This window comes from Pelecanus crispus, chromosome 5 (assembly GCF_030463565.1).
Source record: "Pelecanus crispus isolate bPelCri1 chromosome 5, bPelCri1.pri, whole genome shotgun sequence".
In the NCBI taxonomy this organism is placed as follows: Eukaryota; Metazoa; Chordata; class Aves; order Pelecaniformes; family Pelecanidae; genus Pelecanus; species Pelecanus crispus.
In genome coordinates, this window is record NC_134647.1 from 29,831,206 (window position 1) to 29,850,101 (window position 18,896).

An 18,896-nucleotide genomic window follows, 5' to 3' on the forward strand; every position below is an offset into this window, starting at 1 on the left:
TAGATATTTGTCTAACTTGAAGTAAAATAATTAAAAAACAAAACAAAAAAACCCAAAACCCAAACCACAATACCTTGGAATTTTTCAGAGTGTTATGGCACCCTCCATAACATCTCCAGGCTCCAGCCTCTGCAGAAGTGGTGCAAGGCTGTAAAATAACTTTATATTAGCAGATGAAGTAGAATTGAGCCAGGTATGTTGGCAGTATTTTTCCAACTTTCTGCAGCATTTTATTTGGAAATGCAGTGGTTAAACAGAACTAGCAAAATGCAAAAAAGGAAAAAAAAAATAGCCGGTACTGGTATGTTCCTCTTTTCTTCTGCTAAATAAAATATGAATTGTTTAAAAGCAATTATCACTAAGCATTTACATTTATATTTGCATCTGTGATGAAAAACAAGTGGCTTGAGGTGTTAAGTCTCAGAAAAGAAAGTTGAGGATCAGTAACTGATTTTAAAATGCATGGCTGTAAGCAACTGGAGGAAGAAACACATGTATATTTGTGCATGCTTTAATTAGTTGACTTGTGTTTTGAACTGGTGCCTAAATATTTTACATGTCTGTTGTTTTTTTTTTTTTTTCCCTGCAGCCCTATCATAAATTCAGCAGTGCATTTAACAGATCAGCACATCAACTTCAGATCTTTAACACCAGCCAAGCAGCCTGAATCAATTAATCTGAAAGCCTCAAAAAGCATGGATCTGGGTAAGAAGGGGTGGGGTGATACACAGGTCAGCTTTTTAGCCTTAGCCCATCTGCACCATCTCTGCTTCTTGCTTTTGTTTCTTAAACACAAACATCAGGGAGTAGGTTCTGCAGAGGAGCTGCAGTGATGGGGACAGTGGTCTGCCTCCTGTAGCATCTAATTGCAAGTACCCTTTTTATTGAAGTTGAAGAAAGTGTTTTGTTTTGGTTTGTTTTTTCTTAAAGGCCATTCTATCAATTGTATTGAAATCTTAGCTGAGGAAAAGAAGGAGCATTTGTAAAAATGAGCAGAAAGAATTGTTGTACAAGTTTTATATGTCTTAAAAATATGGCAAAACAGCAATAACAAAAGTCATTTCATATAGAATATGAATGATTGCAAAACTAGAATGGACAAAGGCTAACTTTCCTAAGACAAGTTGTGTATTTCTTCATTGACAATGGCTAACACAGGCAATCAGTGTTGTAGGAGATCTTTATAAATGCTTGAAGAGTGGTAAGGTTGTGGTCCTCTGCCCATCAATGCTGTGCAGAAAATCTTGCAGGGTGGGTGAATGTAAGTAGTACAGTAGAACAGAAGAAAGTAAATGGTTCTTTCAATACTGGCAAAGCATTTGCGGGTGGAAGAAATCTTCTTTAAGGAAGAAATTTTTTACAATGAGGGTGGTGAAGCACTGGAGCAGGTTGCCCAGAGAGGTAGTGGAGGCCCCATCCCTGGCAACATTGAAGGTCAGGTTGGATGGGGCTCTGAGCAACCTGATCTGGTTAAAGCTGTCCCTGCTCACTGCAGGGGGGTTGGGCTAGATGACCTCTAAAGGTCCCTTCCAACCCAGAGCATGCTATGATTCTATGAAGATTGAAGGGTTATTGCAGTTGAAAACTGACTCATGTTTTAATGAGAGTTCAAGGAAAAATTTGCAAAGTTCTTAAGCCTCAAAGAAAACCAAATGAGCTTTTTTTTTTTTTTTTTTTTCATTTTAATTCTTCTTTGTGGCACTCATTCTTTATCTGTTTTTTTTCAAATTCAAGTGTTGATGGAGTAACTTTGAGACCTACCATTAGGATGTCTTTAATCATAGATTTGTGTGTTTTGTTGGATCAGATTTTGTACACCATTAATAGAAAATGATTAATTTCATATATAGTTTCAAGGTAGCTTTTTGGTGGTGCTGAACATTTTTTTTTCCCCTGAAATGCTCTAGATTGGTCTTAGTTTTTGTATTGTTGATTCTTTATTGTCATCTTAATGTAATATTTTAATGTAACATAAAATGTGTGTACTCCTCTAATGGAGTGTCAGGAAAGTCAAACAGTTATTAATGCAGGATAAGAATTCATTTAGGCGAGTTCTTAAGTCAGAATTTTAAAGCTACTGCATGACCAGACCAGAAATTCTTCCTTTTGCAGTTCTTTTCCACCTTTTTGATGAAGAATAATGCATTAGATACTTTGTTTTTCTAAGAATGGAAATGTTCCTCAACAAAGGAATGAGTTTACAGTCTTGAGTCAAAATGTATATTGTATGTAGTCTACTAGAAAAAATAATGTTCGACTTTACTCAGTCAGCTTTTAGAAAGGTTTACTTACAGCTCCCACAGAAGTCACTAGAAGGAATACTCACAAGCACCAATGTAAAATTAAGCAATGGGAGGGCACTTGAGAATGTATTCAGAACTACCAGGTAACTTGTACTTCCTTTTGTCCAAGTCTGTGTTCATTTGTATTGTGAGATCCAAATATGTATAAGCAATCTGCGCTTGACACCCAGAAACAATGCTTTGAGAACGTATGAGAGTGACTAAACCGTAGAGGTTAAGAATAAATATAAAATTAGGTGCAAAAAATAAAATAAAATAAACATTGGATACAAAGGTCTCTTTAAGATCTTTCAAAACCTGTTGCTCGTAGAGGGTAGCTGTTGAAAATGTCCCTTCTGCTATGAAAGTAAAAAGCAAAAGGGATAATAATCAGTCTGATTGGAGGCACTGATGTTTTATCCTTCTCGTATATGGTGATGTAAAGGTAAATCTATTACATGAGAGAATGAATTAAAGAACTGGAGGGACTATGAAAGAACTGCACCCATCCTGTGTTATATAAATAACAACAGATGAAGTAAAATTGCTTACACATAGCTTGGCAAATAAAGAAACCGAGGAAGATGAAAGCTGGGACCTTCTGCAGTTGTTCTCTAGCAAGCAGTGAAGTACCACATTTGACTTTCCATCTTTTGAAAGATTTTAAGCAGAAGCTTCTGGCTGGAAGGGTAAAAGGAAAAGAAACACGAAAATCTTAAGTGAAGTAACTGCAATATACAATTCGTCTAATGCAAATAAAATCCCAATCATTTGGTATAGAAAACTGTGCTTCCAAATAGAGCATTCATATACTGCATGCTCCAAAATGGATTTTGGGGGAAGGAAAGTTATTTCTTAGCTCGCTTTTATATTTCGCTCATTACTTAACTGCAGTCATGACCCATAGTAACTTCTCATCTCAACATGCAGCTGTGTACCATTATTGATTTCAGTGCATTGTTTGCCACAACAAAAAAAAAAAAGAGGTGGGAAGTGCTTCTGTCTTCATATTCCAGACCCAGAGTTGAGGTTGTGAGAAAAATTTGTTCAGCGCCACAGAGGAACTATGCATCAGATTTGGTAACAAAGAGGAGGTGTCCCCTCTCTGAAAATGCTTGTATGACTGCTAGGCCCTCTTTTTCCAGTAGTCATGGGATGCTTTCCACTTACTACTTTTCTGTTTTTTCTCAAGTTCTGCCAATCCCTTCCAAAATGAATCTAACATGATGAACAGAATAATCACAGAATTGGAGTCTAGGAAGAGAGCTCTGAGACCTTACAAAATGTGACTTAGATGCAGTTTCTTTCCTTTTAAACCAAGTTGTCTCTGATCAGGTGTCTCTGCAGATCTGGGAAGACGTAACCAGCCTTTCAGGTTACAAGGTCCAGAAATCACCTGGATGTCTCTAGACCAGAATAACATCATTGACTCAGTAGAATTGGTGTAATACAGGGCATAAATGTGAAATCTCTACTACTACTCATTTATGAAACATTCTGCTTTACCCTGAAACATGTATGATGCATCCATTACCTAATTATAAGATTACAAGGGCATGGATTACATAATGGCATCACCATCAGAAGGATCGTCAAAGACGTTACAGGAAATTTTAAACACAAGAGACCCTAGAATCCCGATACTGCTACGGATTGTGAATCTTATGAGAAAACAGTAAACTCATTAAATCAGGGAGCTAATGAAATTGTCTAGTAAGGTCTTTCTGGCTTCGATGAGGGTGGATGTACACACAAGAAGCAAATCTGTTGAGTAGACTCAAAATGGAAACCCATTTAACATTGATATTTATCTTTTCAGTTTTACATATTTTGGACCCAGAAGCCTTTGAGTGCTTAATCTGTTTTCCAGTCATATCTATTTACAAAATAGTAATTATTATAATTATAAATTAATATCATCACTGAATAGTATCAGGAAATAAGGATGGGTGATCAAGAAGTGCTCAGTACTGCTAACATCTTGCATCAATTTGTCATTGTCACTTTCCAGAGCAAATCTTGCAATGAAAGGAACTTGGCACGTGCAGCAAAAGCTCTAAGTTACTTGCCAGTAGGGCAGATATGGTTTAGTTTATTGACTCTTGGTGAATTTCTGTAGTGTTGATTGGACAGCTGGACAGGAGCAGAGGGCATGAACCACTGCCACCTGGTTGTTTAGGCAGGGCTCTATGCCATCATGCACGTGCCATGAGTCATAAGAACTGACACAAGTCTTAACTGCTAAATTCACAAATACCATGAATCCAAAAGTAGCATTGTCTGGAGTTGGTGTATTTGAAGAACTTTGCAGATGAGTTATTTTTGCTTGAATCTACTCTAAGAAATATAATAAAAATCAGCGGCATGTGTGAGTTAGTGAGTTAGTGTTCTAGAAATTAAAAAAAAATATACAAAAAGGCAAGTATAGCGGTACTGTGATAATTTCTTTGGCTTTGCAGGCACAAGCAGAACCTTGCCTCATATGTACAGATGTCCTTGTGCAAAGTGTATGGAGGCAGGGTGACTGGTTCCCTGCTTTAGCATCCATCATTTACACAGTGGTCAAAACTTCTCAAAATTTACAGCTTCATTCAGAGTAATAGGGTACAGATTAGTTCCATATCAGCTATAAGTCCTAATGTTCTTCCCTGCTGCTGTGTTGAGATAATGACAGCACTTTCTGGATCACTGGTAGAGTTCATATCCTTTGTTTTATCGTATATCTTTTCTTTGCCTTGTCTACTTTTATTTTGAACTGGTGGTGACAAAAGAGCACAGCCACCCCTTTCCTTCTGATCCTGGTACCTGACATGTCCGCTCAGTTGCATAAATTTTTTTGTTATGGATGATGGTGTTTGAATATGTTAGCAAAGAAAAGCTTCTCCTTATACCGTGATTTCAAGAATTTAGGCAGGGCCAACCAAAGTCTGACTTAGAATGCATGCCTGTACTGACCAAATTTAGACTGCATGCCAAGTTTGGATTTGTGCTTATATCATAGTGTTAAAAATAAGCAAAACAAGTTCAGAAATGCTAGAAATAAATGTCATGTTGTCCCTTCCCACTTAAGTGGTACACTGTTTTTGAAACATAACAGCAGATTGAAAATGAAGAAGAAATCAATGGCTTCTATACAAGTCATTGGAAGGGTGATTTTTCCCTTTAACAACCTTCTATACGCACACATTTTCCCATACATTACCACAGTTGTCTAGAGAAGAATTTCTGTATAATAATTCATCAGAATCCATTTTCAGTAGTGTTTTTTCTTTATTTTAGCTGTATTAAAAAGATAATTTTTATGGAGAATAAATGGCAATACAGATTTTTTTTTAATGTTGTATTGAAAGGTGAAAATAGGTGTGCTCTAAGACAAAGAAAGGAAAGAAGGTGTTTTATTATTTATCTCGAACACCCTTATTTTCCATAAATCTTTATGCACAGGAGTGATTTAGGCTATGCATAAATGTTCTGTAAAAACTACAGCCATGGGAATTGTATTCAAACACACGAAAGTGTGGCTTGTTTTAACCTGAAGCAACATGAAATTGAATCATATGAGTATATAGCAATTTTGTTGCGTATCAATTCAGGCAAAGTAGTGTGTAGATTTATATTTGAGGATGTTGGTATAAAACCCCATGACCGCTATCCCAAGGTACGGCTCAACTCCCCCTTCCTTTCCACATAGAAAGCAAAAACCCATAGATGTTAACTGATTAAGCTCTACAGACTGAAGAAGTGGCAATGTCCTTTACTTGATTTTAAATGTGAGTGAAATAATATTGCTAAAACATCATTAGACATACTCAGAGTCCCTTAACCTTGGGGCATATTTATTAACGATATCAGCCAACTTATTTATGTATTTAGGAATAATTAGCAACTGGCTATGCAGGATGTAAGTTATGGTGTATTCTGCAAGGAAGCCAATATTTAACTAAATGCTAATTTCTTTGTTAGTGAAGGGATGCATTCGATTACAGTTCATACTTTTAAAACACCTCAAAACAAAGAGAAACTGGTGTTTCACATCTAGAAGGATGTGGAAAATGCAATCAAGATGCTACTAGCTATTAGCTACTTCATGGTTTGCTCTGAACCAGATTATTCTTATACTGAGTGTAATTTTGGATAATGAAATAAATATCTCAGAACGTAACCAAATGAGGACCAGACAGAGCTAATGGAGATTACTATTCAATTTAAACAATGTTTTGATTCAGATACAATTAAAAGAATAGGTTTTGGGAGGTCCCTAATGAGAGTTATGGTATTAGTGGCACAAAAAGTGGTTTGGTATTTAAAATCATTATTTTGTTAACCATGTTGTATGTATGGAACACATTTGTCAGGTTGCTTTGGGTTGAAACCAACTTCAGAACTGCATTTGGGAGCCAGTTAAGTTCATTAGAGCATCAGTGAGCAAATGGAGAAGATGGCTCAGAATTCTAAGAGACTTTTCAATATTACTGGCTTATAACAGTAATTTAACAAATCATCTCTTGAAGGGAAAGACTTTTCAAAAACAAAAATGTCATGGGTTTCGGAAAAACTACATTGCTTATGTCTGTGATTGTCTTTGGGATCAAGGGCCAAGAGAGATTTTAAAATTATTCTAGCTTATGTCATGAGTAACTTTCTAGTACTGTCAAATTAGATGTATATTTTCTGAGACTACTGCAGAAGAAATTTTTAGAAATGAACACTACGTAGTTTTCTTAGTTTAAATTACTTTCAAATTTCTGTTTGTAAGATCTATAAGTAGGGAATGAAACAAAGTAATTTATTAAATGATAGGGACACTGTGAATTGAATTGAAATGAGACTGAAATTAGGTTTATTCCATATGAAAAGAAAGGCTTTTAACAAGGTCAATTCCGTTACTCAGTTTTACACCAAATCTGCATTGATGCAATGGTGGGGAAGGTTTGCTGTGGCATAAAGGCAGAAGTGGGCAGGAGGGAATATTGACTTTTTGGACTGGTTGTGTAGAAATCTCCTAAGATTCAAGGAAGCTTGCTGTGGAGCAGACTGGGAACATCATCTGAGCTGTGATGGTGATAGAGCTGAGAAAATGGTAACATACGGTTGAGGTGGTAGTTTCTTACGCTGCTTTAGTGTAAGTTTGAAGTGAGTTGATCTGTTAATGCACTTAGATTATTAGAGTGTTAGGGGGAGAAAATAGCAATTAAGTTAATGTATAGCTACGATGAGAAAGAAAATGCAGATGATAATGAAGTAACTTTTAAGAACACTTTGTTATAAATCTGTTCCCTACACTTTGTCTTAAATCTGTTCCCTATCAATGTTTTCAACCAGTGAATGGCAGATTAGATTAGGAACTTGTGGTTTAACCCCAGGAGTTTGGAAGAAGTGTTAATGACATACAGGAGATGTGTAGCAGGGGAGTTGGATCAGTTTTAGCCCAGTACAGTTTCTCTGGAACAGAGGTGAGAGGGGATTAGAGAAGACAACAAAAGTGTAAAAGAATCTGTGATGGCCTCAATTAGCAGTGCAGCCTTCAAGAATGAGTAGTTGTTGTGCCACTAGAAGAAAGGGAAGAAATTTATATCATGCTGGCTGGAAAATTGTAAAACAATGTTATTTTCTGCCAGGCGAAAACCTTCCATTCAAAGGTAAATGTGTCCAGTGGACAGCATCAACTGTACTACTGGTTCTTCAACAGCAAGTAGTAGTAATAGTCAGTGCAAGCTTAGGCATTTTCATTCTCATGTGCTGATACACAAGATGTATCCCTTGAGGACCTTCTCTGAATAGAATTGAATTGAAGTATTAAACCAGTTGTAACAAAAATGTTCTGAAAAATCTTATTAGGGAAAACCTTGTACGTTGGAGAAAAAGAATCCAGAATCTTGGTTTGGATGCGATTTATTCCTGTCTTTAAATGTGCTGAACAGGGCATGCCAAATGTTGTGTTAGATGCCATTTTGGAAAAGGTTTACCTTTTTTGCCACATAAGTATAATTATCCTTGGCCAGTGTGCAAGCTTTTTGCTAGTCTCACTGCTTTTCAACATTGAAGTGAACAGGAATCCATCAAGGACTCATAATCCTTCAAATATGAGTAGCTGGCTGATAACCAGGTGACCCCGGAACAGGAAAGATGGGGCCCTGATGTGAAGTTTCACTATCACTAGAGAAGGGGAGGAGGGGGAATTACTGAAGGAAAATATTTTAAAACCGTGCAAGTTTACCATTCCTAATGTCACACATTTTACTGCTGCTGTAGTTTTTAGTATAAAAGCCTGTGGTGTTTGTATGCAGTACTACGGGGCAAACCTGGAACAGCAAGCAGCGTTTTCTAAGTGTTGCTTGTGAGCCAACATTTGACACAATTTCTCTGAGTGATTTATGCTGCTCCTAGATGGGGAAACGCTTCACCAAGAAAATAAAAATGGCAGGAGAATTATGTCATTGGCACTATCATTGACTAAAATTAATTGATGATGCGGTGCTTTCATTATGATGAAAGGGGTAGGTAGGGATACAGCTCATCAGATAAAAGAGTGACCAATTTGTAGCTTTGCTTTATTTTCGTGTGTTTGTACCATAGAAACTGATGGATTCTAAAAAGCATGGAAGTATCATTTGTGTATGTGGTTTGGGAATACAGCCCTTGTTAATTGATTAACGTACAATAAGAAATTTTATATTGGGCTTCCTATAGACTAAGAAAGGTATCAGGAAATTTGTTTTCCAGGAAATTCTTTGAAGTTTCAGTCTCTTTTATTATTTCCCATTAATTGTTATTTTAATCCTTGTTTGTGTCTTTCTTTTGGGGAAAAATAATATAATGGTACAGCAATTGAACTAGGCAAAAGGAGGGAAATTGGTTATCACAGTTGGCAGCAGCATTGATTTGTGCCTCTCTAAACCATAGCTGGGAAGTAGTTGTTTGACCTTTAAGTAATCCTGGACTGTATTTTGATGCAAACTTTCTGAGGCATTACAGAAGGCTGCTTGTGTACTAAACCGCTGAAAATCATGCAGTTGAAAAAAAAATGGCTATCTTGGTTATCTTGAGTAGGGCACAGAAATGGTAATCAAAAGATTGTCTGGAAGGACATGGATGCGTTTTTGGGTGCTTTTACTGTTCCTGAACAGTACTACTCATTTTCTTAAAGGAAAACAGCACTCCAGAATATATTACCATAGGAAATCCTAATACATTTGATTATTCATAGCATAGAGGGTTGGGCTTTTTTATTGTTTGTTGTGGTTGTTGGCATAGTTGGGGGGAAAAAAAAAAAGGTATCAGTTGTTTGCTATCAGCTGGAAAGATTTCTCTGTTTTAGTAATATTCCACCTTTCATAATCTGTGGTCTTGCTAGTCCTCAAAATGTCCATGCTTTTATTAACTAGCTGTAGAACTTCTGTCACATGTATTTCAGCAATTGCTTCAAGTACTGACAATGAATACCTAAATGGCTTCTGTGTTGAAAATGCAGTTCCTAACTGATAGGTGCTACTTTAAAAGAGCTAGTGTGTTTTATACTGACAAACATTAATAACTTCATGAACTAACATTCCCTGGAGTTCCAGGGACATTTCAAAGTGTGAATATTTGTTTGCTTTACAAGTTAAGGAGAAGTTTCTTCTTCTTTGCGAATGTAGTTACTTCCTTGCACTGATCCTTGCCAGACTTCTGTTTTGAGTCTTGTGTTTACAGACCCCAAATTAGGTGGTTTCTTTTTTTTTGAAATGTTTTGCATTTAACAGTTCTAGCTCAAGAATATATAGTATTTCTGGTGTCCTCATAAAAATAGTTACAGTTGAAATTTAGTTATACATGTTTTCCTGATACATTCCAGTCTGGTACTGCGCATTCCCAAGTGTGATCCTCTTGAGCTGAAATTTTTCATAGTTAGTGCAATGTAATTACTTTTTGATGTTGCAATATAAAAATAATTAGATTTTTTTTTTACTTGAGTTTTAAGAGTAGACAGTATTTTTTCCTTGTTTAAAATCCTTCAGGTGCCTTTCTGCAAAGATAGGCCAACACTAGTAGAATCTTAGAAAAGAAATTTCCACTTAGCTCTTGCTTTTTTCAAAAGCCAAGGAAGGTAGCCAGAGCAATACTATTTTTGTCATAACTGAATGACTGCATGAATTTTTGACATCATGCAGAGCAGTGTTTTCAAATGTTATTTTGTGGAACAGGACACCTTACATACTTTCTAAATGAAATCTTCAATTACAAAGTTTTCAACTAGTATACAAAGTATTCATCTCCTGTTAGCCTTTTCCTTCTTTTCTGTTGTCTTTTCCTTATTCCAAGAGGAAACAAGGGAAGGAATAGGATTCTCATGCAATGGACTTGTCTGTGCCACTCCTGTTCAGCCTAATGAAAGATGGCCAGCCTAGAAGTCACTGCCTAAGCGTAATATCCCATGAAATGAAAATTACCCCGTGGAGGGGCACACATTTTGCTCAAACTTTGATATAAAAGTTTAATTTTTGCATTTCCCAATTTTTGTATGTGTGTGCTTAAACTCATAATGCTAACCTTGTAGTCTGGTAAGATTATTTTTCATTTTCTAATCATTTTATTCTTCCTTTTTTCCCCTCCAGTATTAAAATCTAATTTGTGTGTGTGAAGCTGGTGTGTAAAGTATGATTAAGTTAAATGGTTTTATCCCTTTTAATAACGTAAAACTTAGTTTCAGGCAAACCAAGTCATCAGCATAGTTTTAAAAAAATGCTGTGAACCTTGGTATCTATTTTTTTTTTTTAAAGCTCCTATGTACTGTAACATAACCTACTCCAAGTAATTATCATATATTATAGTGGTTGCCATTAGTGACTGCTATGATTAAGGTTGCAAATCAGTTTCCATTATAATCCATTGTTTTCACACAATCATAACTTGTCAAAACACTAACGTTTGGGACTAAAGTTCTCCACAGTTGTTCTGCTTAGAGGTAAATTTGGGGGGGGGAGGGAGGAGGAGAAGGAGTTTGAACTATCTTTATAGCAAATCATTGTCCGGTCATTTTGCATTATAGGACCAAACTGCATAGCAAGGAGGGAAAAAGTTATCATTTCCAGGGACCAGAAGAACCTAGAAGAAAGGTTAGACAAGCAGTACAGAACTGCCTTGAATTTAGGTTGCACTTCTAATTTTGACTAGCCCCACTGCTATTTTCCTTTGCAGCATCTCTGCATAACACTGCAAACAGTATTAGTCTTACTTTATTAGCATCTACGTCCCACAACAAAACTGCACTATGTCAATTTTACTGATAATCAGATGACAATCTGATTACAAAGGTAGAGAAGAGAATACGATGGTCAGTTGTGGATTCATGGTTCCAGTTGTGTTTCTCAGCCCTGAACCTGATGCTGATTTTGGGGGAGAAAAGCTTCCCTAAAAGTGAAGTGGGGAGGCAATATAAGAAAACATTTACTGTGATTATTTTCCCAGTAGCAGTTCCCAAATATCAGTAACTACTGCGCTGCTCTTTCCTGTGTAGAAAATAGCACATTCCTGTATCACTACAGGTAACCCTTTATGTAAACTTTTTATGGTGACCACTGTGCAAAGCTTGTGTAAGTTCCCATTTACAGTATTTTTCGTATGACTTGACAATTTATTTTATGATATAAAGAGATCATGTTTTAGGGCATAATGCAAGGGAGTGCTTGAGCAGGCAGAGTTGAAGCTTTCAACCCTAGCATTCATTTCCTGTGCTTGTTTTATCATCCCTTACATTACATTAGAACTGTTTCTTTGCATAGAATTCATTTTAAGAAACGGTGATTGGTTCTTCCCCTCAGCCCCCTGGGAAAGTATTTTAATTAGTTTCTTGAGATACATGATAATAAACTGAAGTACAGATACTGAAGAAAAATTACAATTTTTGTTACATTCAGAAATTGCTCCTCCACTAGTCTGTCTGCAAACTGTTGCTACCGTAAACATGTTTCTTTGTAAGATGTTGTGAGATACTGCAAAGGTACAATTTACAGACAAAATAAAATAAATCATAACATAGAAAAAAGCATAAGCCTTCCAAAAGATTAGGTTTTGGGAGACCTCATTGTCTGCAGAGGGTCGTGTGAGTCAGTAAGATGTCTTGCAGATGGGAAGGTTTCCACATCTGGATTCTTTTTACCAGTTGAGGTCTTTGATGTGAAAATGTTACAACTCTCCTATGCCCTGTGATTTGTCTGGCAAGATGAGTTATTTACAAATGCAATTGCTCTTCTGACAACTCCATTTTGAGTGTGTAAGTGCTGAGGTCCTGATCTGTAACCCACAAGGACTGCTGGTAGTCCTTTTATTGGTTTCAGTGGGCTTTGATTCAGATATTTGGACTTTGAAGCACCCCAGGTGGATTAGGTAAAAAAAGGCTTTTTACAAATGATTATGATTTAAATATTTAGGATTCTCTGTCTGAAATAATTTGATGGTGTTTCAAAGGCTTGTGAATTTAAATAAGTTTCTGATCCTTGTGTCTTGTCTTTTATTCCTCCAGTGGCAGATGAAAGCAAAGTTGGTTTGTTGGCCGGACACAAATCAGGTAAGCTGTTTTCCTATTTTGGAGGAAAAGTCAGCAACCTCAAAGTAGTGTGGGCAGTAAATGAAATCAGCATACAGATGCTGTGGTGACTAAAAAAGTTGCAAATTAAGGCATTACTTTGTATGCACTGACTCCAAATTATACAATGATGAATTAGGGATTGTTGTTTGCCAGGCAGTATATGTAGCAGCACCATTTGCAGGAAGAGCTGTAAATTTTTTTTTTTTTTTCAGTGCAGGTGGTGTAAACTGAGCAACATGTCTTTTGGAGTGTGGAGATTTAAACGATATACATTTTGAAAACTATAAATATTTCTTGCTTTTTCTCCTTGCTCTGAGTTCCACTTTCATTACCAGGAATATTGAAGATAACACTAACAAAAATTCTACAGATTTAAAAAAAAAAAAAAGTCAAAGCCTTTTCTTTCATTGTACTTGTGTAGTAGAAAAAATTGTTTTTCCTAAACTTTTCAGGCTATAGTAGTAAAAAAATTCAGTCCATACTGCTGTCATTACTGTACCTACTTATTAAATAAGTTCCGCAAACCACACCGCAGTACTGTACAACTTACAGTTGTTGTTTTATAAGAACTTTCAAGGAAATGTCACATAAGATTGTAATTTTTCACAAGCCATGCATAAGCTGCCATAAGAAACCTTAAACATTCTAGAAAACTCAACTTATTCAGCAATCTCTTCTGATGTTAGAAAACCCTGAAGTTTAAGGCTGCCCCTTTGTAGCGTGATTGCATGTTGCCTTTTTCCACCCCTTTGATAGAACTAAAAAGCTGAATTCACGTAAAGGAAGGTCAGCTGTGAGATTCCTGATTGTTTATGGTATTCCTTTTCTGTGCAACTGGGTGTCCCTCTTTAGTTCTCTGGCATGGATTTTCCTTATCTGAAGACCTTTTCCTGAACTTAGTAGACAAATTCTTTTTAAATTTTTTTGGCATCTTTCCTAAGTCTGTGAACCTCGTGGATTCTCTTTCTGAATCAAGGGGTAGTTCATATGTCTTGTAACATTATCACTCCTGGGGAGAAAAAATTCTTTCAACTTTTTGTTTTGGGAATGTGAAAGCTTCAAAGAAATGATCTTGTCAACTTGAAGAAGCTAGGGGTGTTGCCCTTGAGTTTTTTCACGTGCAGAAAAATTACTACAAACATTGCAACATCGTGCAGTTTTCCAAAGATCAGTGGAATTCACTGCTATCAAAGAGTAGTGGAAGGAAACCTGGTGAGATCATAACTCTGGCAATCAGTTGTTATAGGTACATTAAGCTTTATAATATCACTTAGCAGCATTTGATCTTTCTTCTGCACACTTCTCCAGATTCTTGAAAACCGTGGCTTTGAAAATTTTTCTATTTGAAGACACCTACAAGTTTTATATGAAAATGTGGACCCATGCTTATTGAACTTTCGCTTGTTTGCTTTACTTATCCTTCATAGACCTCTTACGTGTACCTAAGATCTTTTTTCATAGACTAAAATCAGTGGTCAACAGATCACCTAAGGAAGAGATCCTACAGGTTGTTTCTTTATTTCCCCTTCAGAATAAAAGGAGCTAGGTAACTTCTGAGAAGCTGGCATGTAAATGATTTTTCTTGATTCTGTCCAGTTTAAATACTGTTCCATTACTGTTGGAAAAAATGTTTCTCCCTTCTCTATGTTCCATTTCCTCACCCTTCATAGACAGAAATCAAGCTGCAGTTTCAGCTTTCTCATTGTTCCATTCAAATGTTTATTTTAAAGGTTTGTTCAAGAACATAACATTCTTTTTCTCTGGTCCTTTTTACTGTATGCTTTTTGGAATTATGTATCATATATGCATCTTGCTGGCATTCAGTCACATCGCAGAACTCTTGTTTTAACATCGTTCATTGTGCTGCCTTCGTATAGGTATAGGTTTTTTAAGAACGTGCCAAGGGAGAAGTTGCAGCTTCTTGTGCTGGAAGCAAAACACCGTTATTTTCTCATTACAGAACGAAGAGTTTCCATCCTATTCTAGACTTCAGGAAATTAAACATATTTCTCTACAGAATTAATTATCACCTACTAACAATCAATGCAATTATCCCCTCTCTCCTTCAACATGACTTGTTCTGTGAAATACGCAGATGAGTAATTCTCTCTAGGGAAATATCCTTTCTATTCCTTCTGGGGCAGTGGCTCTTCAAGCATTTAGTCTCAGCTTTTGGTATAGCTACTGTATCCTTCGCATATTACATGTTACTGAACAGCAGCAGGAGTTAGTAGTGTGTATTCATTTCAAAAAGCATTATCACAATTCTGCAGAAGACCAAGGCATTAGAAGGATCTGTAGCTGTAGCCCCATCTTTCTGTCTTTTTGTATATTGCACCCACAAATAGCAGTTCCTTTTTTTTTTTTTTTTTTCTTCTTAAAAAGTAGATTTGATTTTCAGAAGCATGTCTGCACACATCCTGAGCTTGTAAACATGTTCTATGGGAAGATGGCTGGAGGCTTGTTCCTGTATTTCACCCTCACAGAAATGCATCTGTGAATTCTGGTTCTCATAGCTGGCCTGTCCTTCATCTCGCCGGGTGGAAGACTCCTGCAGTGCTTGCAGGTTTTCTTAGTGCTGCAAATGTTTTCTGCAATACTACTGGCAAAAGGACTGGAGTGCTGTATTGATGCAGCCTACTTGGCCCTTTCTGGAAAAGACCAGAGCTCAGAGTGCGTGTGTGTGTAAGGCATCCTCCCTGAATCCTCTGAGGATTTTGTCCTCTGTAAGCTTCCTGTGTGTTCAGCAATGGTGTGTCCGCATTCCCTAAACTCAATTCCAGCAATGAGAATAAGAAGCAGACAAGTGGTGCCTCTATCTTAAAGCAGAGAAGATCCCTGAAAATTCACGAAGAATTAAGATCAGCAAACTTTAGCTCAGTTTTTCATGAACTCTTAGCTTTTGAGTAAAGTGAGTCCAGGACAACTAGGAGCATACCCTTCATAAGGAAGGGCAAGACTGTTGTACGTCAGATATAACCTGATTTATATCAAATACTGAAATTGACTACTGAATTCTTTGCAGCTATTTTTATTTTTTTGTGAAATTCTTTTTTTTGTGTTCTGATTTACTGCTTAGAACACTTTTAGTATGTATTGACTGTCTGCTGAGGTCTCTGCTGACACAGCTCTTTCAGATGATGTAGTGCTGGAGAAAAGCTGATGAGTCTTTCTTTATGAGCTCTGACATATTAATTAGCAAAATGGGCAAAAAAGCTTTCCTATTTTTATTTTAATGTCACTAGACCATGCTTTTGGCTGGGGTTATGTTTCTGGAGACAGTTTTGAGACCAGATGAGTTGAAGATCTTATTTTCTTGCTGGCTGCTATGTGAGGAACATGTGACTGGGCTATGGATTAGTACTGGCAAGATTGAATGATACAGGGGTAGCTCTGTTATGAAGCTGAATTTGAATTAGTGCTATATGGCAAGAGATAGGGTTAGGTCCTGAGTAGGAAAAGGCCCATTGGGACAGTTTGAAGGATGCTTCTGATCAGGTTCTGCCCCTTACTGTTAATTTTGCTGACAATGCAGTTACCAGGTTACTATTCAGCTTGTGAGTAGGATTAGTGTTCTGGGAAAGAAGGCTTGAAGACCACAGCTAAATGCTGCAAGGTCAGGGCTTTGATGAGATCTGAGTGTCGACCTGTCTGGTAGACCTCCAGGCTGTCCTGCTTCGTGTATGGGTAACTGAGTTTTGGTTAAACTGGGATTCAGATTGGGACTGGAGATGGTTTGGAATAAGGTAGGTTAAAGGTCTTGGTGGATCTCTGCATCCTTTAATGTTAGGATGTATTCTGCATTAAATAAATTTTACTGAGGCTTCATTAAGGCTAGGATGAGGGTTAAGATTATGGTTTAGGCCACAGGAGTGGTTGAAAAGTTAGGCTTATTGGTAGATTTTGTATGACCCACTGGAATAGGGTATGGAAAGTGCAACAGATTAAGCTTCGCCATTACCTTCAGGAAAGGCTCTCCAGCCTGTGGCAAAAGCCATGGTTGCATTGGTAGGTGAAATAAGTCCATGAGATGCTAAGGTTGCATCTATACAAGTGTAAGCTGAATGTCCCCTTTGGCTTTAAAGTTGAGTGGCACAGGATGATCCCCATCTGTGCTCTGAGCCTCAATTGTAAAATGGCTTCAGGTTGCCTCTGAAAGCTGTGCTTGGTATATCCTAACTCCTGAAACATTTCTAGGAAGTGTTTGTGAGAGCAGAAGAGCTGTTAATAACACTTTTATAATGTAGATGATTACATCCTAGTAAACTCAGGTGTGCCCAGCCACTGCTAAATTTGCAAATATAAACATAACCTATGATTTCAAGAACTCCAGCTTAGTTTTGTGCAGGGACAAAATAGGGTCTGGTGCAGACAGAATCCAGTGTGTTAAAGTTTGTTCTGGTAAAAGGGTGAATAATGGCTAGGCTAAGCTTATTGCTGTAATTTGAGGTCAGACTTGGAAGGGCAGACAAAACTGGAGAACTTTTCTCTTTTTTTAACTGAAGGAATGCAAAGGTTGAGCTATTGGAACACCAGCAAAATCCATTGGTTTATGTATGCTTATGTAGCACAAAAGGCTTTCTTTTAATGAAGAATTTTGTTGGGGGTTAATAGTGGGGTTATGAAGGATTACAGAAAGCTTAGTTGATGCTGCTAGGCTTGTTTGAAAATGAGACTGGGGCTATTGTAGCAAGTTTGGCTTCTGTTTTTCTTTTGATTTGCAGGTAACACAGTTACGTCAAAGAGGTGCGGAGAGAAGTGGTGTTCTCCTCTCCTCATGCCAGATCTCATAATTTTATTAAACAAGCCTTCTCACTGCTGTAGATGTCATTAAAGCTGAGCTTTTCAAAGGGAGCATTGGGTTTAGTACTGAGTTCATAAGGATTTATATAGTAACTAGATCCACAGTCAAAAGACTCATGTAAATGGCTGAGCTGCCTGATGTATGCAAGTGCCTGTCCAAACAAAGACCTTGCAGCTATCTAACTGAAATCATGTGGCATATAGAATCTGACACTTGTCTTTGCATTTTTGAGAGGAGAAAAAGGTTGATCTTAGTTCATTTTATTTCTCTGATAATAATAGTGTAATCCTTGGCTGTGTCAATGATTCTTGCAAGTGTGAAGAAGAATTGCCTACTTTGCAGAGACCTTAGCAATACCAATGTAGCCTAAACTATATATCTTGGCTTGGGTACTGGGGACACACAAACTGTGGTGGCCCTGGAAGCTGTGCAGTGTGATTTTTCCCTTAATTCAGCCAGTGTGGTGCTTGGTGCTATTTCAGTTTGACTGACACAAAAATGCAAGTATCTTTGTACGGTGCTTCAGTACACTGTACTACCCATAACCCATGCCTCTTTAAGCTTTGAATTGTTAAGCTGTGGGTTAAGTTTGATGCTTTGTTGACAGGAATATTTTTGCATGATTTTCAGTCTTTTTACTGTTACCTTCACTTGGGGCTTCTCTCCCTGGATGATTCTTTCCTCGTGGTGGTGTTAATATTATTGTTGTTGTTGTCAACTTTGATTATGATTCTCCAAGCAAAGTGTTCCTTTGACCGTATAGTTCCAAATAAACTGTTGTCATCTGAGAATCTGTATCGACTCATGCAGCCAAGAAACAAAAAATAAGATTCCTTTTTCCTGCAAGTCACTTACAGAGTTAATGTTTTATTCTATACTTATGTTTGGTAAGGTCTAAAGTCAAAGATGTTACATTGAATGTATTATATTGTTGGGGTTTATAAGGATTTCTAGTCCAAAAGTTAAAATGCTTAGCTTTCATTGAATCTCTGCCTACTGTTTTTTTTCTTATCTTCAAACACAGCTTGTCTAGTGAAACTAGGATGATACATTAATTTACTTAGTACTCTATGCCAGTATGGCTTTACTACCTTTTTTTTAGTGGACTTCAGTTTTTTTAAGGCTTTTTGGGGTTTTTTAGATATATAATGGTTTCCATGTTATAGATTTTTCTAACCATCTACATTGGTTCGAGCTGGGGGGGGGGGGGTGGTGGTGGTGCTTGTTGAACACTGCCTAGTTG

At 37.1% G+C, this 18,896-nt stretch overlaps 1 protein-coding gene across 1 annotated transcript in view; it reads left to right on the plus strand.

Annotated features, from left to right (window-relative positions):
* The window catches only part of PARD3B (par-3 family cell polarity regulator beta), a 426,026-nt gene that overhangs the window by 241,628 nt on the left and 165,502 nt on the right, over positions 1–18,896 (plus strand). Inside the window, exons 16-17 of the mRNA XM_075710482.1 lie at positions 590–705; positions 12,784–12,828. Of these exons, the coding sequence (XP_075566597.1) occupies positions 590–705; positions 12,784–12,828 (161 nt within the window). The remainder of the gene's footprint in view (positions 1–589; positions 706–12,783; positions 12,829–18,896) is intronic.